Source organism: Zootoca vivipara, chromosome 1 (genome assembly GCF_963506605.1).
Source record: "Zootoca vivipara chromosome 1, rZooViv1.1, whole genome shotgun sequence".
Taxonomy (NCBI): Eukaryota; Metazoa; Chordata; class Lepidosauria; order Squamata; family Lacertidae; genus Zootoca; species Zootoca vivipara.
The window spans coordinates 117645092-117667718 of NC_083276.1; the positions used below are offsets into that span (position 1 = coordinate 117645092).

A 22627-nucleotide genomic window follows, 5' to 3' on the forward strand; every position below is an offset into this window, starting at 1 on the left:
CATGTTTTGTTGCAGCTGGGGAGATGAAGGCATCCCAGTTGCGCTGCTACAAATGGACCATGGCGTTTCTTCTCTCTTCACATTCAGCTGTGAACATACGTGTGTGCTACTCATGTTTAACAGTACACACTCATTTTACAAAGAAATTATATCAATTAAGTAAAACTAAGAATAGAAACAAATATTAATAACAATAATAAACTTCTGATAATTAATAGTATGAGGGACATCTGATGCTTCCAGTGTGAGAATGAAGAAAAAAAATCAAACCATTATTAAGGGCAAGCCACCACATAGAATAGAAATGCATTTGTAGTCACATTCTTAATACCAGGCCATTGGTAGGGGATCAGCTTCTCTTTGAAATAACACATAATCTTGTCATTAGCACGGATTCCTGAAACACACAAACTTAGTACTGTATAGACAAGTGATAAACACTGGTTCAACATTAAATGAAAAAATACTTCCCCAAACTGGCCAGTAAGTATGAAGGAACATGAACTGTTTGCTTCTATGAGGCACATCAAATAATTTTGGAAATCAAAACTTCAAAATATTACTTGGATTTTAAATACAAAAAAACATGCATTCCCATAAGCTGAGTATTTGACATACTATAAATCTAACTCTGAAATACAATAGTTTTCAGAATTTATATTTTAGGGCATTTGTTTTATTCACTACTATAACAGGAAAGGTTACCTCAGATCATTCAGAAAGGGCCAATTTGGGTAATATTTTACAAGAGTTATCAGAAAATTCAGAACACACACAGAGTAATCGGTGAAGAAAATTGCCTGCTGCACCTTTGTAATGGCACGTTTCACACTAGGTTAAACATCAAATAGGCCTAGTTGATGGGAAGGTGATAAAACAGGAACAAATAACAGCAGATTCACCCCTTCAGGCCTTCCCTGGCCAAGTAATGCTGTAGATTAGTAAAGAAGCTTCTTCTTGTTGTTGTTGTTGTTGTTTAGTCGTGTCCGACTCTTTGTGACTCCATGGACCAGAGCACACCAGGCACTCCTGTCTTCCACTGCCTCCCGCAGTTTGGAGCTTCTAGACTGTTGCTATTTTAAGGCACAATTCAGTCACATACTGGCAAATTCACATTGCACAATTATAGCTGATTAGGAAGTCTTGCACAACAAACCCTCTTCCCCAAAGGACTGGACTTTTTGCAATAAGGAAGGAAAGGGGACAGGAAAATGGCCTGCAAAGTGTGGGATAACACAGTGTCTAACCTCCCTGCAAAAAAGATCAGGATGAATGCTAGGCAAAGAGGTCATGTGGAACTGTCCTTAGAACTCAAGTAAAACTGGTCCCTACTATATAGCACAACTACCTAGTTGTCCAAAGGTGAACTGTGTCCATGTCAAAATACTTTTATCAAGTGCTAGTTCAACTTAAGAGTAGACCCATTGAAATTAATGAACCTAAGTTAGGTCTTTTAATTTCAATGGACCTGCTCTTCAATTTGACTAGCATTGGATAAAGGTAAAGGTAAAGGGACCCCTGACCATTAGATCCAGTCGTGGACGACTCTGGAGTTGCGGTGCTCATCTCGCTTTACTGGCCGAGGGAGCCGGTGTCCGGGTCATGTGGCCAGCTTGACTAAGCTGCTTCTGGCGAACTAGAGCAGTGCATGGAAACGCCATATACCAGTACCTTCCCGCCGGACCAGTACCTATTTATCTACTTGCATTTTTACGTGCTTTCGAACTGCTAGGTTGGCAGGCAGGAGCAGGGACCAAACAACAGGAGCTCACCTCGTTGCGGGGATTCGAACCGCCAACCTTCTGATCGGCAATCCCTAGGCTCTGTGGTTTAACCCACAGCATAACAACAACAACAACTTATTTGAGTCTCTAATTGCCACTTTCCTGCACTTCTCTCCCTCATCTCCTTGCTCCAAACATGGCAGCCCCTTCCTTGTGTTCAAGGAGGCAAGAACAGGGTTTCCATGTAGAGAAGACCTTGAAAGTACTGATAGGAGCAGATGGATCTTCTGTGCTAAACCACAACGTGGAGTTTCCAAAAGAGGGAAAGGGGCATGAGGGTGTGATGCAGGCCACAATATTGTGGCAATGTGGACTTCAAGATGGCTCCAAGTTGCCCCCTCCTCCACATTACACTTACTGTAATGGTTTTACTCACAATAATCTTGGTGCGCTTTTCCATGAGTTTGTTTCAACAAGGGTTTATGTTCAAAAGCTCTTTCCTGACAATATGCTGGACTGGTCTACACATTGTTTATCACCTGGACACTGACTGACAAAAGCCAACTTGGCATGGCAATTGACCGCCATATTGGTGGCCATAATGTATAGTAAGATTTCTGCTTCCCATTTCCTTAGGATTACCACTTGTGTGGTAACCAAGGCCAACCCAAGACATTTTGACACCTGAGGTGGACCCCCCCCCCAAAGTGCCCCTCTTCCCACCATGGAAGAAGGGGAGTGAGGGAAGATCTACACCAGGAACAAGGCAGGAGTAAAGATTGACATGAGGATCGTCTGGTCCTGGGCTGCTGCCTGAGGCGGTCACCTCATCTCGCCTCATGGGTGGGCCGGCTCTGGTGGTAACAATAGGAAATTAGAAGCAGAATTTATCATGTGGACACAGTTTCCAGTGAACACTAGAACATAATGTGTAGACCCCTAAGGGATCTACTGCTGCCTTCTAGAATATTTTTTAAATTGCAATCCAGAACGGAGTTAGGTGCATTTAAGTGAACTGGGCTACACTGCACCCCACAGGCATTATTAGGCATCACATTAAAAGCACATCTTAGCATCTCTCAAATCTCTGTATATGCACCACATCTATGGATGTTGTCAATGCAGAAAATCAAATGGAACAGAAATTGAGTTAGACCCAGACCAAGTTTGTTCCATTTAGTTCCCACTGAAATCAATGCAACTTAAGTTATTACTAACTTTTCCCAATGATTCATATGGATCAAAATACAACTAGCTCACCCATCTGGATTCAACCCATATAGTATTCTTTATAAATAACAGGTTCTCCCATCAAAGACTGATTTAAGCACAAACCTTTCAAATATCACATATAAATATGCTAATTCAAAGGCAAGAAATATGGCATTGGCCATGATTATGCATGCATTTGTAGAGGCTTCTAACATTGCAATTAAATCTTGGAAGTACTGTATGACAGATGATGTTGATCATTTGTTTTAAGCAATGCAGAGAATATATTGTGAGCCACCCCTGAAGCTAATCTTGCTTCATAAAAGTATACCTTGTTAACAGCAGAAATATCAAATGTGCAAAATGAAATATTTCAATAGACTAATGGAAACTGTGCTTTAACAAAAGGGAATGATGGAATAGCAACAAGTGAATCCTTATGAGGCAGAACATATAAATTGAAAATATCCCATATAACACAAACACAGAACTCTATATCCTTATAGAATATATCATGGGGGGAAATTATCTACTCCTGCCTTCAGTAAAAGCACTTAATCACCTGTGCTACTGGTATACAAGAAGCTTTTAGATTATTTACATCACCCTCAGTGCTCACTCAACATTAAGTAAATCACTTTAACTCTTTATAGAATTTTCAAAATATACTTTACCTTTTAAATGTTTTTCTCCTCTAATAATAAAAGTTACAAATAAAGAGTTATCAAAGACTTACTGTGCAAAGATATTCTCTTTCTCTCTCTCTCCGCCTCCCTTATGCACACACATTATCCTCCAGTTATTAAGTGTTTTATAAATAACTATTCTGAATCCTTGTTACTTGTTTGGGCATATTACTCAACTCAAAAGATGGATTAGCAAGCAGAGAAAAAGATAGGGTGCAAAGACAAAAGGCCTTGTTTAGTCAGGGTTGAGGCTCAAAACATTGATTTCACTTTCAATTTTAATATTGGATTTACTGATGCTGATATTGTGGTGATTAAAAGGTAAAGGTAAAGGGACCCCTGACCATTAGGTCCAGTCGCGGATGACTCTGGGGTTGTGGTGCTCATCTCACTCTATAGGCCAAGGGAACCGGTGTTTGTCCGCAGACAGCTTCCAGTTCATGACAAAGCCACTTCTGGAGAAACTAGAGCAGCACACAGAAACGCCGTTTACCTTCCCGCCAGAGCGGTACCTATTTATGTACTTGCACTTTGACATGCTTTCGAACTGCTGGTTGGCAGGAGCAGGGACCGAGCAACGGGAACTCACTCTGTCGCGGGTATTCTACAGCACCACCCGCGTCCCATTGTGGCGATTACTAGTGTCTAAAAGTATGAAAGCAATAGAGAGAATTTAGTGGCCTGCTTGTCTTTGGCAATGTCACACCAGAAACAGGATTCCCTTTGGAATGGTCTCAATAAATGGCATTACATTACATATTATCTATGCATGTTGCTCTTATTGATGGATTGGCAGTTCTCACTGCCGGCTTCATTCTTTAGTTCAATTCTTTATCATCTTTCTTATGTTGTTGTTGTTTAGTCGTTTAGTCGTGTCCGACTCTTCGTGACCCCATGGACCATAGCACGCCAGGCACTCCTGTCTTGCACTGCCTCCCGCAGTTTGGTCAAACTCATGTTCGTAGCTTCGAGAACACTGTCCAACCATCTTGTCCTCTGTCGTCCCCTTCTCCTAGTGCCCTCAATCTTTCCCAACATCAGGGTCTTTTCCAAGGATTCTTCTCTTCTCATGAGGTGGCCAAAGTATTGGAGCCTCAGCTTCACGATCTGTCCTTCCAGGGAGCACTCAGGGCTGATTTCCTTAAGAATGGATAGGTTTGATCTTCTTGCAGTCCATGGGACTCTCAAGAGTCTCCTCCAGCACCATAATTCAAAAGCATCAATTCTTCGGCGATCAGCCTTCTTTATGGTCCAGCTCTCACTTCCATACATCACTACTGGGAAAACCATAGCTTTAACTATACGGACCTTTGTCGGCAAAGTGATGTCTCTGCTTTTTAAGATGCTGTCTTAAAAAGCATCTTTCTTATGCTATGTGCCAAATTGAGAATTGGAATTGTTCCCCTGAAGCCAGCAGTTCTATACCCAATGATGTAGGTGCATTTCCTACCTTAAAGCAAGTTGAAGCAAGAAAAGACAGCTAGGAGAGCTGAATTTCAATTGCATAAAACCAAGCAGAAAATATATGTATAGGCCCTTTTTGTTCCAACAAAGTTAGAAACCCCCAATACTACTGAAATCAATACCACTTGGCAGCCTTATCCTATCCATATTTACTTAGAAATAAGTATCATTACATTAAGTTGGACTTAAGAACGCTTAGGGTTGCAGCCTTAAATATTTATTAAAGGAGTGGGTAACTTTTGGCCCTTCAGATGTTGCTTGAGTATAACTTCCATCATCCCCAACCATCAGCCATGGTGGCAGGGCCTGATGGAAGTTGAGAGTCAACATTTAGAAGGCCTTAGAAGTCAGCCACCCACATTTGCTGGAATGTGTGTCTTGAACTTTTTCGGGGCTGAGCCAAAATATTGAACTCCTTGGAATAATGTGCCCATTTCAAAGGTGATTATTGTAAACTGTATACAAAGCGTATACACGTTCAGCACCAATGTTTCCATGGTATATATAAAAAAAAGGGGAGGATGGAGCGATATGAAGCATCTCACGTACTACAGGCTTGGATCCTGGAAAAGATAGTGGCAATTATCCTATTGCCAACGATATAGTTTCTTGTGACTAACTTGTTACACTGGGTTCAAAAAGAATGCAATTCCGAGCTTGATTCCTAGGGAATAAGTCTCTATCACCTGGTTTGCACATGTTTTAACATTAGTCATTTTTAACAAACCATAGTTACATAAACCTTGGTTTATTGCAACATCCCGCTTTAAAGAAGACACAAGCCAGGAAGAATCACTCTTCACTTGTGTCTGTGTAGCTTTTGTAGCTTTGTAGCTTTTGGGTGATGATGGCTCACCCAATATTAATATTAAGGAGGTGGTCTGGGTTCACACATTAACCTAGCAACTATAGGTGTGACCTATAACCATACTTAATAAAACTATAATCAAAAACTATAATTAAATTGCAGGGTTGGGTTCATGCATAACACTAAGCCATGGTTTATAAAGCCATAGTTTAATAAACTAGGTTTAGCATTATGCATAAACCTGGCCATTGTATTCATTGGACTTACAGCTGAATAAACATGCATAGGAATGAACTTCTAAAAGTCTTTAGCTGGAAAGTGATCTACAACTTTTGTGGATGTGTAATCCAGGACTGTACAGTGATTTCATTATAATCAGGACATATAAAACAATTCCAACACTTGTTATATTAAAGACTTGACTGAATAAAGTATGAAAGTAACTACAAAATATATGTCATTTTCAGATGTACCATTTAGTTCAGTTTTCAAGTCTGTAAACTGCATTTTTTTAAAGTGCACCAGTATACCTTTTGAGGAACCCAGTGTTCACACAGATCTTACCACATTCCCTGGTTTCTAATCATAAGCTAGAGGACAACAATTTGCATGTAATCCAGTCACCAAAAAACCCCAATTCACTTGTACAAGAACTGGAGAATTTATATTTTATATTCACATAGCACTGTATATTTTAAAAAATTGGTGTACAATCCATCTTCACTCACCCAAGCCCATACTTACATGCTTAAATATGTTCTTAAAACTTCCTCATTAAAAACAGGGAAGTTTTAAATGTGGTTGATTTTGGGCAGGATCATGTCACTAATGAGTGATTTCCAGCACTGCACTGCACAATTCAATGCATGTTTACTCAGAAAGAATGGGGTCTAATCCCTAGTGTGTGCATTTAGAATTGTTGCCTTAGATCCACATAAACTTATTATGACAAGTGAACAGAAACAGAGTATCACAATTTGACTACTGTATATTATATATATATATAAATGATTCTGTTCCCCATCAGTTCTGAAAATTGATCAGTTAATAGATCACAAATCAAACCGAACCAAATTTCTAATCCAATTGCAATCCATCCTTTACTGTACAGTCGGATTAGGAACAGCTATGGTACTAGCTAATTGACCTATTTTATTTTCGTTTGATTTGGCACAAAAGAATTGTATCAAATTACTTGGATGGAAAAGGGCAACTGTCCAACAGTACAGCTAATCTAATTAATCTTCTGCTATAGAATCAGAAATATTTAGGCCTCTAGTCCACATATTTATTTTGCCTACTCTTTTATTTTTTAGCTTACAAAAATTACTGTCTTCTTTCTTTAAGTGATGCATCATCTTTTCTATGCATGCTATTATTTTTTTAAATAAAAAAAATCCAAGTACTTGTAATTGGAATAGGAATCCAGTTTGGTGCTTTCCCGATAGATTTCTAATTAAATCAATTGTTATTTATAACACAATCCGAAAAATCACTCTCACTGGCCTGTTTAGGATTGACTCACTGGTATTTTACACTCTAAAAGGAAAGATCAAACTCTGCACAAAAGAAAAAGGATTTCTTAAGAGTTTGAATAAAAACCCGACTCAAAACCTTGCTTCATCTAAAATACACTTGCACCTGAGATAACAATAATTCCTTGGAAGGCAATGCTATAAAATAATCTGAAATTGAAATCCTGATGTACATACTAGGAAGGGTGAAATCTCGAGTTCTAAGCAGAGTAACACCAACCAACAGCTTAGCTGAAGGCATTTTTGTTGCTTATTCCATGATTTGATCACCCATTTTTTCAAGGTTAACTTCCATAATCTTAAACAGATTGCATTTTCAACTTCCTATTAAATCTTATGTTATGCATAAACTTTGGTTCAATTACTTAATAATGAATAAATGAATAAATAAATAAATAAATAAATCCCTGGAAGCAGATCTGTAAAAGATCACTAACTACATCTATAGAATGCAATTTTTAAGATGTGCAGTTGCAAATAAATGCAAATCCAGAAACTCGATTTGACAACAGTATTCCTGATAAATTGTTTGAATCAACTGCTGCTTCCAGTTCATAGCTTGGGGTAGACTATCAATCCAGCTTCATACTGACCCTCAAAATGTGACCACATAATTTAGATTTAAAAACATATATTAAATTACAGTTACATAGGTCCACTTCAGGTGGAATTTTCTACCAACAGTTCAACCCTAAAAACGATTCACTTTAAAGTTTGTATCAGTAAAACTTTCCAAAGTACAGTACTCAAATCAACTACATATTTGAATGCTCAATTTGAATGTTATAATCTCTGATCAGTGAGAGCTTCCAAAAATAATGAGTGGAGCCACAAGGAAGTCAAGCCCTACCTTTCACCCCAATCACAATGGGGAAACGCAAGGGATCAGTTGCAAAAGCTGGGGAAATCAAATGAGATACAAATTGCTCTCACGAGTGTTGACCAAATAAATGAGGATTTGTTTGTTTGGGCCGAAAAACCCCTTAAAACAGAAACAAACAAACAAACAAGATCAAATGAAACAAACTCAGTTGGGTCTTTTCCATATGACCCCAGAGTTAATGTATTTATTATCAAGCTGCAAATGCAGGTTGCTTTACAGACACATCTCATGCTATAGCCCCCATATGGAGCCAAGAACAAGGAGGGGGAGGGGGAAAAACATTTTTATTTTTTATTCAAAGCTATTAAATAAACTGTACAGAAAAGGTTGGCCTTTCCCCCCAAAGAAAGGCGTAAAATTATAATAATGAATGGAGCCAGGCCCTCTATAGCCAGGCTAATGCTGCAGTTGTTTTTAATTTAAAACAGTAATCCAGCCCACTTTGACCAGATGTTTCCAAAATGGTATTTGGGGTGTGTGTGTGCCCTCTAGTCCGAGTAATTGTTGCAAACAGTTGGCACTGTAAGTCCTGATCCTCACCGGTGACAGTATCTGGGAGTACCAGGAGCAAAAACCTAGAAATAAAATAAATCCACAGGGTGGGTTGACGTAAACGGACATCTCCGACCCCCAGAGCACACAGTTCCAAATCTTATAAAGATGAGAGCCAGGCTTCTGCTCCCAAGGCAAGGATCACCTCCCAGAGGCAGCGTTTTCCTGGCGCGTCACCTTGGCCTCGATTCCGATATGGGATGATGCTGCGCCAACTGCTCCGTGAACACTCATTACAAGCTCACCGAATACAGGCAGCTATGTTCAAAGGAGGTGTTCTTGTGTCCCCCACCCCCTTTTCCAGGCCGCCCAGACTTTCAAGGGTGGGTCCTGGGTGCAAGTCCTCCTCCCAGAAATCTCTGCAAAGTGGAGTTCCCCAGACTCTCCCAGGCCTCTAAAATCTGCAAGGGGGATCTGGAGGGGGATCCCGCAGAGCGCAGCAGCTCAACCCCAGGGGCAGGCCTGGGCGCTTCATGGCCCAACTCAACCCAGGAAGCGGGCGTGGGAGGGCAAGCTCAGGGCAGGCGCAGGTCACATGTCCCTGGGCTCCTCTCTTTTGACGGTGGCACACGCGTGTCCGTGTCCCGGCGCGGCAGCGGCTTTGAGACGCTTGTTCTGGTGCGTCTTGACGTGCTTGGCCAGGTGGTCGCTGCGCATGAAGCGCTTGCCGCACTCGGCGCAGCCGAAGCGCTTCTCGCCCGTGTGAGTCCGCAGGTGCCTCTGCAGCTCGTCGGAGCGCGTGAAGCTCTTTCCGCAGAAGAGCCAGTTGCACACGAACGGCCGCTCGCCCGTGTGCCAGCGCAGGTGCGCCTTGAGGTGCGACGTCTTGCCGTACACCTTCCCGCAGCCGGGGATGTGGCACACGTGCTGCTTCTTCTTGCCCGGCTCGGATGATGGCGCCCCGTTGGGGCCGCCGCTCCCACCTCCGGCCGCCGCCGCCTGGCAGTTGGGGCAGCGGCAGCGCCGGCACCTCCTGGCCGTGGCCGCCAGGGGCGCCTTGGGGTGCAGCAGCGCGGCCAGCTGCGTCTGGTACTGCGCCAGCTCCGACGGCGCTAACACCAGGCCGCGCTGCAGGCTTCCCGCCGCGAAGCGGTGCGCGCAGCCGCCCGCGCCGGGCGCCGCCTGCTGGATGCTCCACCAAGGGATGTCGTCGGGCGCCGGGGAGAGCTGCCGGCAGGGCTGGGGCGCCGGCGGCGGGGCCAGCAGGTTGGAGTAGCCCGGCGGCAGGGCCGCTTGGGCGGCGTAGGGCACGTAGGCAGCAGGCGGCGGTGGAGCGCAGCTGGACGACAGCGCGCCCATGGACGGCGGCGGCAGCATCTTGACGGGCGAGAACTCGTACGGGTACGACGGGTCCGCCGGCGGCGTCAGCGGGAGCTCGTGGGCGCTGCCGAAGGCCGGCTGCGGGGTAAGGCCCAGGCTGGGCGGCGGCAGGCCGCCTGGCGAGTGCGCCGGCATGTCGCTGCTCCACGGGTGGAAGATCCTGGACGGAGAGCCCAAGCTGGCCTCGTAGGACACCTGCAGGAAGTCCGACGGCGGGCCCGACGCGCCGGGCTGTCCAATGCGGCTACAGGTGGCGGCCAGTAAAGCCAGCGGCGAGTGTTTGGCCACGTCGGGGGAGGCGCTCGGAGTGCGGTCCTGCGGGAGAGACGTCGTTAGTCGCCTGTCGCCCAGCTCCCTTCCCGCCCACCAACAAGCGGGCACCGGCTGCCTTCTGGCTCCCAAGCGGCCTCTCCCCAAAAGTTCGCTGCTAGGAGTCAGGCATCGGCATCGGTTGCCTAGCACGTGGGCGGGGAAGTTTCCCAGGAAACTTCAGAGAGGGGGTGGGCTGGAGTCTGCATCGATCAGCCCCCCCCACCCGGCCAAACGCTGCGACCCCACTTCCTCTCCTTTTAAACCGGTACCACCCCGGGGATGCAGCTTCCAGCAGCGAGCTGCGCTGGAAGCAAACATCACCCTTCCCCCGTCCACTCCAGCTTCGCCCTCCTTGCGAGGCTTGGCTGTAACCGGGAAGAGAAAAGTTTTTCTCTGCCGATTCCAGGGCAGCCCAGTCCCTCGAGCGAGCGCTAGGCGCGTATTTCTAAGCCAAGAAGTTTCTTCGCCAACCCAGAAGTGAAGCCTCTCAACATTTCTATTTCATCAGCATCATACACCCAACCAGGCATGGTAGTAGCACTTTACAGCTCACTTCCCGAGCGATCCTTCAACTTTTGGGGGTCCCCCAGCAAAGGCATCCCCTCCCTCCTCTCTGCCTCCTTGCCTGGATGTTCAAAAAGATGCCCCTAGGTTTTTTTGTCTTTCTTTTAACGCATCCCGTTCTCCTCCCCTCCACCTCCCGGCTCGACGGGGCGACTGACCTGAAGAAACGCTTGCAGAGAGTCGTTCCGAAGGACGGCCACTGCGGCCATGGCTACCGCGTCCGGGGCCAGGCGAGGCCAGGGGGGCGACGCCGCGGCATGGAGTCGCCAAGGGGAAGCCGGAAAACTGCCCAGTTTCCTTCCTTCTCCCACCCACCCACTTTCAGATTTCCTCGCCTTTTGCACCCCCCTTGGTCCCCTCCCTCCACTAGCCAGGCAGCCCCGGCTCAGCGCGATCTCCGCGGACTGTCTGCCTGCGCCAGGATCACCTCCAAGAATTTGATAAGGACTTTGCTGGGCCGCCAGCCAGTCAGAAGGAAGATTTATGGCTTTGAAGTTTGCCGCTACCCAATCATCAAAGAATAGCGGCTCTTTCAGAAGCGAAAGCAAATCCTTTGAATCCACAAAGCTCCTATGGTGTGTTTGTTGGTCTGGATAAAAGAGCTGATTATTAGGGGGGATGGGAAGGGAGGAGATAAAGGCGGGACAATTAATGAAGTAATCACTATGTGGGAAATGTATATACACAAATAATTGGATTTTCTTGATCAAAGGGTCCTTTACCGCCTGGAGACCCCTCTCACTCGACGTGCAAGACATCGCATCTCAACCCCGCCCAACCCCCCGCTTCCCATCCCTTAAAAAAGAAAAGAAAAAGTATATTAAGATTAAGGATTTGTAGCAGAGCCCTAAAAGGGACAATACTTCTTTGTAATCTTCAGTTATATCAACCCCGGGTTTCCCTGTTCGACTACGGTATCGTTTGCCAATAGTTTTATTGTCACCAAATGACTTAAAGTTCACTTATTTGTAAATAACTTTTGAGCACGTTGGCAACTCCCAGCCCGACAGGAAAAGTTCTTGCACTTTGTGGGGCGTGATTTTCTGGAGAATACAATCGAGAACAGGAACAAACAGCAAATATGTCATTTTGCGCCCGTTCCATTGCTTTTCTGGAATCGGCTGCGCCGCCAACGCTTTGTTATGCTGCAAACAGCATGACCTCTGCCCTTGTTAAAAACTGGGAGTGCAATACCAAAAGGGTTTTCTTTCTCTCTCCCCCCCCCCGGTGGTATGAATTTGGTTTAATTAATACCTTTGGGGGAAGAAATTCCTATTTTCTATGCAGGTGATGTGGTTTCTGGTGGTCTGCAAGAACTCAAAAAAATAAGTGAGTTCTGAACAGCTCCTAGAGTAGGAAATCCGACCAAACTTTAACAGACCTGTTTCTTATACTACCCTCATCTGAAACACGTTCAATTACAGCTCCTGCTCTTTACCATCTCCTGGGACCCTGGGGGGGGGCACTTGCGGCAGCGGCGGGGAGTCGACTTGAAATGCAACGCAATGAAAGTTGCGTTGGAACCACTGGGTCTTGCACCTCTGGTACGTTAAGGCTGCAAACAGCAGCACATAAGCTTGAGAACCATTCCCAGCGAAATGGTCCGGAGCCCCTTCTTCTTCCAAATACTTTCTCAGAATCTGAGCGCGCTTGTCTTCATTTGCCAAGGGAAGAAGTGACGCGCCAAAGCATTTTTCAGCCTCTCTCTGCAAACGAAGCCCAGAACAAGCAGCCTGGTGGTGATTTTGGGCTGCCTTTTGTCTTCTCGATTCTGGATCGCCTTAAAACCTGACACTTCTGATCGGGCGCGCACACAGAGAGAAGTAGATAAAAATCATGGTAACACAAATGATGGGCGGGGTATAAATAATAAATTATTATTATTATTATTATTGGGGGGCGGGGAGCGGGGCATTCAAAAGTTTGGCCGTCGTATGCAGTTTCCTGGGCATCTGCTTGAGAGCTGTTGGGTCTATCCGGCCTCGTGAGATCCCAAGCGATACCCCTTGACTGGGGGAGAACCATTTGATGCTTGGCCACGTGCCAAGGCGGCCTTCCCAGGGAAGGAGGGGTGGGTCGGTGGGGGTTCCGCGTGGCCCTGCGCCTCCCCCTCGAGCTGGCCTTTCTCCCACTTCCCCACAGGTAACCCGATCCCGCCCAGCAGCGAGTTGGATGCCATTGTCTTCGCGTTGCCACTGAAACCTTTTTTTTTTTAACCGCCCCGCACAGAGAGATCTTTATCTGGCCTCTCCGTACAAACAACCCGTGGCCTCTCCAAAGACTTCCAAAGAGTTTTGCAGGGCCTCCGAACGCATCGGTGCCTTTGAAGGGATTAAAGGGCCGAGCCCCTCTCTCCCACGGCTCCATATGGAGTCCCGGGGAGAAGGGGAAGCCCCTGCCTCCCTGACGACGAATGCATGCACCCAGCCACCCACCGCATAGCGGGGGCAGCCAAGGCCCATCCTTGCCTAGTGACTTTATAACTGCTTAATCGGAATCGATACTCCGGAGATGCGGGCAGACGTGGGAAGAGGAAAAGGAGAGATTGATGCTGCCCTCCTGCAAAAAAAGGCCTTTTGCTCAATCCCAGCGACCAGACAACACGGTATTAGTATGTGAAAAGTTATATGCACTATATCATACCCTCCAACTTTTCTCTGGTGAAAATAGGGACGTCCTAATCAATTATAAGTATACCCCACCCATTGTACATATAAAAACTTACCTATACAAGGTTGCCTTCAGGTGACTTCTAAAGGTTCTATAGCTACTGATCTCCTTGTTTTTTTTTTTTGGGGGGGGGGTCACATAACTCCATACCCTCCACCATTTCTCTGATGAAAATGGGGATGATGAAAAAGTGGGACATTCAGGATCAAATCATAAACCGGGGCATCTTTCTGTAAATCCAGGACTGTCCTTGGAGGGTCTGCTATATTATAGAATTGCAGAGTTGGAAGGGACAACGAGGGTCATCTAAGTTCAACCCTCTGCTATGCAGGAACCTATTTGGCCCAACCTGGGGCTCGAACCCACAGCCCTGAAATTAAAGAGCCTCACGCAATGTTTTTGAATGATAATGGAATGAATGGGCATCCTTCAAAGGGCTTCTGGAGAAGTTCTGGCTGCAGGTGTTGCTTGGATGAAACTGGGATTCCATGTTGTAGAAAAGCACAGCTAACTATGATCTGTTTCCTCCAAAGTGAGCACACCAGTTTCAGTGGGATTTACTCCCAAGGAAGTATGGATGTTTGCAGTCTTACAGTGCAATTCTATATCTGCCTATTCAGCATAGCTGCCAAGTTATCCCTTTTTTAAAGGGATTTTCCCTTATGCGGAATAGGCTTCCTCGCAAGAAAAGGGAAAACTTGGCAGCTATGCTATTCAGAAATAAAACCCACTGAGGTCCCATGTATAGGATAGCCTTGTAAAATAGGATGAATTGTTGTGTAATGGTGTGTGTGTGTGTGTGTGGAGTGGGTGTCTGGGGTTTGGACCAAATCAAATGAGACAGAAGACCTCAGGGTGGCAATCATTTGCTGCCTGTTCAGTTAGTTTTGGAAAATAACTGCATTCCACTCCTCTTAAATATGGTCAAAATTAATTGCTTTTTTAAAAAAAGTCCTTAGAAGAGCACAGTGCTATATATTTATTTCACAAATTTGTTTTCAGTCTTGGGGAGATACACAGGTACATCAAGGCCAAATATTTGCTCAATATTACACAAAAGCAGGAAAAGAGACACTGCAGGAATTAAAATAATAATAATAATAATAATAATAATAAAGAGAACATCAAGAGCCCAGACAAGTACTGTAACAGTGCAAGTCCTATGCATGTCTACGGAGAAGGAAGTCCCAGTTTAGTGTGTACAGCACTGCGGTCTGAGCTTGCAATCATCTGCATACTTACTTGACAGTGGAACTCAGTAGGGCTTACTTCCAAGTAGACATGCACATAAGATTGTGATGCAAGTGCAAGAGAGGACTGGGAGCAAGCTTAACTCATTGTTCTCTGGTCCAGCGGCAGGTTGAGGGTTTCCAACTTGGCTTCTTGGCAAGAAGAGAAAGTTATCTAGAAGCCCATGTTGTCATGGCCTCAGCTGGGGTGAGATAAGAGGACAGTAGCAAGGCAAAGCTACTGACCTGTCTCCCTAGAGACAGCAGTAGTAAGAAGGTGATGGGTTTAGGCTTCTTGGCGGTGTTCCCTTCCCTGAAGAGGCATCTCCACCCACTTTCTTCTTCTTTACCCCACAGGGAAATGGGACAAAGGCAACCTGGAGAGAAGGAGAGCAAAGACGTGGTTAATTTCCCCAGGTCACTCAGCAAAGAGAATTTGGAGTACTGCCAGGAAATTCATGCACAGTGCTTTCCCTAAAAGCTCAAACTCTCCAGAGTTGTTTTTTTTAAAGCAGTAGCTTTTACAGTTTTCTTACATTTATATTCCATTTTTCTTCTATTGTGGAACCCAAGGCATATGTGGTTCCCAGGCTACATTGCCTCCACAATGGCAAATGCAAAATGTGAAAACTTTGCAAAAAGACTTAGACGGAAGCCAAATACCAAGCACTCATGAAGAATTCAACAACTTAAGCTTTATCTAGCATGAAAATCCAATTACAGTACACTGAAACCTCGATTCTCGAACAGCTCCATTCCCAAATGTTTCAGCTCCCAAATGTTGAAAACCCAGAAGTAAATATTCCAGTTTTCAAATGTTCCTCGGAACCCGAACATCCGATGCGGCTTCCGATCTGCAAAAAGCCTAGCTATCAGCCAATCGGAAACTGCGCCTCAGAATTTGAATGTTTCGGAAGTCAAATGTCCTTCTGGAATGGCTCATGTTCGACTTCCGAGGTTCCATTGTATGGGAACAGCTTCACCTGTTTGCATTCTGTCTGCCAGACATTTTAAGGCATGTGTGGCCTCTGATTTATTTTGGGGCTCTCCAACTGCAAAAGATGCATATGACACAAAGCAAATACAGTTTTTATACAAATCTGTGTTGTCTTTTGCAAGTGGGTCAGAGGCCCCGATCCACATACAGTGTACTGGGCCCAGAAAATCCTGTTGGCACCTCTGCGTAACCAAATTCCCAATTACAGCTTGCAACGTTTGGTGGAATATACTCTGAGCATCCAATCTAAAATGATGATATGTATCTAGAGATAATATGTATATACTTCATTGGACTGGTCATGTTGTGCGGATGCCTGATTATCGTCTTCCAAAGCAACTACTCTATTCCGAACTTTAAAATGGGAAGTGTAATGCCGGTGGTTAACAAAGGAGGTTTAAAGACTGTCTCAAGGTAAATCTAAAAAAAAATGTAGTATGAACACCCACAATTGGGAAACACTTGCCTGTGAGCGCTCCAATTGGAGAACAGCCTTTACCAAAAGTGTCATGGGCTTTGAAGACACTCGAACTCAGGATGCATTGGAGAAATGTGCTAAGAGGAAGGCTCGCTTGGCAAATCCACACCGTGATCAACTCCTACCCAGAAACTTATGTCCCCACTGTGGAAGGACGTATGGATCTAGAATTGGCCTCCACAGTCATGGACTCACTGTTAAAACCATGTTTATGGATGACAATCTTACTTGGCTTCGAGTGATCGCCAAAGCAGAAGAAGAAGACTTTTGTACCACAATGAATAAAAAAATAATTAAAAAATTGCATGGGTCAGAACTAAACATGGGTCAGAACTAAAAACAAGCTAAAAACTGAAGCTACTTCAAGAGTTGGGTGCTTCTGTGTATTAAATTTGCTGACTGCCCAGTTACCCAACTGATTCTTTATTATGAACCTTCAAGAAAACACACGAGGTTGTCTCCAAGTAAGTAATGCCCACTGAAATTAACAGACCTAAGTTGGTCATGTCCATTATTTTCAATGCATCTACTCTGAGTAGCAATAACGTGGGCTGCAACCCATGGAATTGTTAATAAACCACAATATCCTATTATGGGTATGAAGTGATTTGCTCTAGGTGAAACCCAACTGCTGTTGTGGTGATTTCCTCTTGCTTCATTCACCAGAGGTTGCCTTAAGAGATTGTACTGCAACCCTATGTTTCAGACACCCCTGGGGGAAACAGTCAGTGTTGAAACTTTGTTCAGTTCAGGGGCATTTTCTTTCGGAGCACAGCTGATGTTGGCTAAGGAGAGGAGAGCAGCACTGATGTGCCCGAATGCAAACAATGATTAAAAGTTAGCATTCTCACTCACTTGCAACGCAGCAAATACACACCTTGTCGACAAATGGAGCGCATCAGAAGGAATTTGCACATGGTACATTTTGAAATGAAAACTTCAAGGAAATGAACAACTATCTGACTTTTAACAAGACATCTGAAGGCAGCCCTGGTTAGGGAAGTTTTTAATGTCTGATGTTTTATTGTATTTAAAATATTTTGTTGGAAGCCGCCCAGAGTGGCTGGGGAAACCCAGCCAGATGGGCGGTGTATGTATGTACTGTATGTATGTATGTATGTATGTATAAATAAATAAATAATATAATATAATATAATATAATAATAAATTGCACAGACTATTGTTCTTGTGGAAATGAAAGAACCTGCCTCTTGTCTGACTTCCGAAAGCTAGTTCACAGTGCTACAGCATTCAACAGCTGGGAATGCCATTGGGAAACCAATCTATACCCATAAATTAGTAGAGAAAACATTCTATGTATCCTTGCAAGTAGCAACAATTGGTACTTTGTAATTTACCATATTTTCCCACCTTGACCAAAATGTGTCAGTAAGGGTCGTTGGGGAGTGGGGAGCCTTTGAATAACAGTAGAGACTCTGCACCGAACTTGAAGCCTGTGCAGAAACAAGCGGTTTCCCTTACATTTTCCTCTCTTTATCACACGGATTAAATGAAGTTCCTTTGTCGCTTGTCATAAACTTACCTCCGCATTCAGAGCAAGAGCTTTCTTATTCTGGGGGAAAAAAAAACCCAACCTGTTACTGGCAGAGTAATCTATCGTCCATAAATCAGGAGATCTCCAAAGGAGACTCCTGCTTTTAAGCTGTCTCAGCAGAGAAACTAATTTTTAAGATGTTCAGAGCCTTGGCACAAGAGCAGAACAAAGCATTAGGTTTAAAGGCTTCTTTATCTCTGCAATCGGTAGAGATGAGCAAACTTTCCACCTCAGCCTTTTTGTCACATTGCATGAGGGTCTTTTTGTCTTGTGAATTTACAGCCATTATTCTGGGCAGGCCACCTTTTACTTCTTGCTCTGTATTTTTTTTTTTTATGGTCCTCACAGAGGCTCTGATGTCAGCACTCATAAAAATTAGCCTCCTCTTCCCTCCGCTGCTCTCTTTGCAGGAGAACTCAGCCGAAAAGAGTCTCATATGTTTCTGACATATGCTTTGTTTATGTTTGTTGTCAACCTACTGCCTACCAGAGAATTCTCGCTTTTCCCCAGTAGGTTTCTTCTTCTGTTTGCTCTTACTGAAGACAATGATAATTCGGTGGCCTCAATCCAAAACAAGTTGGTTGTCCTTAACTTCCACTGAAATCAACGAGGTGATCGCAACCAACAGGTTCTGTTGATCTCAAAGGAGATTTACAGTGCACATCTGCTTTACTGAAATAAATGTTAAATATACAGGGTTTGCGCTCGTTCCTGATATGCTTCCGGAGCCAATTCAGGGCTTGCTGTATAAAGCTTTGCATGACTAAGGACCTTGATACCTGATGGAGTGCCTCTTCTGGAAGAAGAGGAAGAGGAAGAGGAAGAGGAAGAGGAAGAAGAAGAAGAAGGGGAGTAGTAGTAGTAGTTTGGATTTGATATCCCGCTTTATCACTATCCTAAGGAGTCTCAAAGCAGCTAACATTCTCCTTTTCCTTCCTCCCCCACAACAGACACTCTGTGAGGTGAGTGAGGCTGAGAGACTTCAGAGAAGTGTGACTAGCAGCTGCATATGGAGGAGCGGAGACGCAAACCCGGTTCCCCAGATTATGAGTCTACCGCTCTTAACCACTACACCGTACTGGTAGGGTCCTGTCTGCTTGTCAAGTACTGGAGAGGCCTTCTTTGACACTGGTACAACACATTCTGCATTGATATGAGGATTGGCTCTCTCAGCGGTGACATTCCAAATATGGAATAACCTCCCTCTGGAAGTTCAGCAGACACATACAGTGCTATCTGCACAGCAGCAACTCAATATTTATTTCCCCAGGCTTTTAAGTGTTGCGATTTTACGGAGCCATCCACAGCTTTTGATGGCTTTATGAGTATTGGTTTCATCTGCTCCTCTTGTGATAGGTTTTCTTTTGTTGTTTTTATAGGCTTGTAGCCCAGCCTGGAGTCAAGAATGTCGAATGGCAGTATTTTTTTTAATAAAAAAAACAAGTAATAAAATAAAATAAATCCTATTCATTTACCGGGCAGAATTGCAAAACAACTAGACTATCGGCAGTCCAGAGAACTGACACTATGGGGCATAACAACAACAACAACAACAACAACAACTATTATTATTATTATTATTATTATTATTATTATTATGTCACCCATATGACTGGGTTACCCCAGCCAATCTGGGAGGCTCCCAACCAAAAATAGTAAAAGCACAATACACCAAACACTAAAAACTTCCCTGAACAGCACTGGCTTCAGATGTCTTTTAAAAAGCACACAGCTGTATATCTGCTTGACATCAGCTGGGAGGGCATTCCATAGGGCGGATGCGACTCCTGAGAAGGCCCTCTGCCTGGTTCCCTGTAACCTCACCTCTCACAAAGGGAGACTTCAGAAGGCCCTCCGACCTGGACCTCAGTGTCCGGGCTGGACGATGGGGGTGGAGACACTCCTTCGGGTATACAGGGCTGAAGCCATTTATACATTCATGTATTAACAATTATACATTGTTAATAAGACAGACAGATGATCCTTGGATTGCTCTCCAAGAGAGGTCCCTGGGGCTCATGATTCATATATAGACCAAAGTGACACTGAAACTGACTGAAATGAGCCTTCCTGAATTGTGGTTAAATTTGCTAAATTCCGTAACACTGTTGACCAGGCATCCCCAAACTTCGGCCCTCCAGATGTTTTGGACTACAATCCCCATCTTCCCCGACCACTGGTCCTGTTAGCTAGGGATCATGGGAGATGTAGGCCAAAACATCTGGAGGGCCGCAGTTTGAGGATGCCTGCTGTTGACCATTTTAAAGCATCTTTTCTTTCAAATGGCTATATCTTTTCTTTCCAATGGATATCACTTCTGTATAGCAAAAGATATGCTTGATGTGTACATACCATCATGTATAATGAGCACACATGAGTATTTCACTTCTTGGCCATTAAACTTAGGTAATTTTAGATAAACGTAGATAAATAGCTTTCGGAAGGACAGATCGTGAAGCCGAGGCTCCAATACTTTGGCCACCTCATGAGAAGAGAAGACTCCCTGGAAAAGACCTTGATGTTGGGAAAGATTGGGGGCACAAGGAGAAGGGGACGACAGAGGACGAGATGGTTGGACAGTATTCTCAAAGCTACCAACATGAGTCTGCCCAAACTGTGGGAGGCAGTGCAAAACATGAGTGCCTCTGGTCCATGGGGTCACGAAGAGTTGGACACGACTAAACAACAACAACAACAACAAATAGCTAAGTGGGTGTTTGTCACGTGTGCAACAATATATGTACTCTTTATCCAGGTAGGAAATTTGTCATGTCTGATGTGGTCCGAGGAATGGTTAGAAACCTGTAGTTTGAAAAGCTTAGCATGCTGCGAGAAATTGCAACTCTGAAAGCTATCACCCTGATGTAATTGTGATGCTCCCAGGACACTTATCTGCCTAGCTAGCACCATTCATTTCGGTGGAGAAGGAAACAGATTCACACATGCAAAGGACTGCATGCATCAGAGGTCCACTGCCCATAAGCAGCTGCTGAGCTACCGTAAATATAAATAATTCTGGTGGCACCAGCTTTCTTTCATCTCAGTAGCCGGCACATTAAGTGATGCCGCTATCGTTTTTTTTTACTAGCTGAAAAATTATAAACACATTTCAGAGCGATCCAAATGTGTCTCAATCTAGAGGTAATTTGTTATAAAATGCAAACCACTTTGTGCAATCTGGGAAAGCCCATGGGGAAAATACGGTAATTTATCCCAGCTGATATCTGTGGTTTGCCACAGGAGAATGAGCTCTAGTGAAGGATACTTATCTTGCTTCTCTTAAGAAATTCCAACCCTAGAAAACTAGAGTTATTTATCTACAACAAATTTGCAGGGTGAGGAGAATGTGAGAAAGTATAAATGTGCGGTAAATGTGCAGCATATATGCAGAAGCTATCTTCTACAGGATAAAGTGGAGATGCATGGCATATATTTTTTTTATACATGTGAACAATTTGTTACAAGCTTATAAAAGCTGTCATTGAATTGCTGGATAGCAATTATTATTATTATTATTATTATTATTATTATTATTATTATTAAAAGGAGATCATAAACGAAGTGCAGGCCTGCGGATTGTCACATCTTTTCCTGGAGTCTTATGGCATTCAGTCAAGCCAGAGCTGTGATTTCTCAAAGACTGAGTGACATTGCTAGACAAGAGGACATTGCCTTTGTGAAACCTGGGATGTTTTGGGGGGATCAGATATTTCAGATTACACCAGCCCCTTATCTTGCGGAAATCCACTATGTAGAATACCGTAGACTCCTCTCAGCTGCTAGGTTAAATGTCCTGGAATCAGCGGTATTGTTGGGAAGGTACAGGGGAGTCCCATATGACCAGAGATTTTGTCATTGTGCCTTGGGAGTGGTTGAGGCAACTGAACATATTCTTTTGATCTGCCCATTCTATGCAGATCTTAGACAAAAACTTATAGCTCCACTCCTAGGCCAACTTAGCCCTGTAGCCAGAGAAAGACAGGTTTTGTCTTTGGTGAACAAGTTTACTGGAACAACAGCCTCCTTGGTGGCCAAATGTCTTTTTCTGGCCCTTAAGCGTCGTAAGGTTAAAACTGACAGCATTGACATGGGTCTAAATGTATAGCCTACTTCTTATTGTAGGTTTAAGTTTTCAGTTCCTTTAGATGTCTTAATTTCTGTATGGATAAATGTTTGTTTCTGACTGATGGTCGAATAAAATCTGATTGATTATTATTGTTGTTATTATTGCATTTCTATTCCTCCTTCCCCATGGTAAAGGTAAAGGTATAGGACCCCTGGACAGTGAAGTCCAGTCAAAGATGACTATGGAGTTGTAGCAAAATAAAAAAATTCCTTCACTTGAGTTGTGACGCTCATCTCGCATTCAGGCTGAGGGAGCTGGGGTTTGTCCACAGACAGCTTTCCGGGTCATATGGCCAGCATGACTAAACTGCTTCTGGCACAACGGGACACCGTGACAGAAACCAGAGTGCATAGAAACACTGTTTACCTTCCCGCCGCAGTGGTACCTATTTATCTACTTGCACTGGTGTGCTTTCGAACTGCTAGGTTGGCAGGAGCTGGGACAGAGCAACGGGAGCTCACCCCGTCGCGGGGATTCAAACCACTGACCTTCTGACTGGCAAGCCAAAGAGG

General features: G+C 44.2%; 1 protein-coding gene across 1 annotated transcript; it reads right to left on the reverse strand.

Moving 5' to 3' along the window:
* Positions 1-8487: 8487 nt before the first annotated feature.
* On the reverse strand, positions 8488-11347 carry SP5 (Sp5 transcription factor). The gene is made up of 2 exons (XM_035112955.2): positions 11219-11347; positions 8488-10499 (listed from the first exon to the last, which is right to left on the reverse strand). The coding sequence occupies exons 1-2, from the start codon at positions 11267-11269 to the stop codon at positions 9396-9398; spliced, it is 1155 nt and encodes a 384-aa protein (XP_034968846.1). The 5' UTR covers positions 11270-11347; the 3' UTR covers positions 8488-9395.
* Positions 11348-22627: the final 11280 nt, after the last annotated feature.

What these genes read in the sequence shown, in the direction of transcription:
- SP5 (XM_035112955.2), bottom strand. Translation starts at nt 11,269, where the DNA reads ATGGCCGCAGTGGCCGTCCTTCGGAACGACTCTCTGCAAGCGTTTCTT. An exon ending in CTCTGCAAGCGTTTCTTCAG is followed by an intron (nt 10,500 to 11,218) that starts GTCAGTCGCCCC and finishes TCTCTCCCGCAG; the next exon opens with GACCGCACTCCGAGCGCCTC.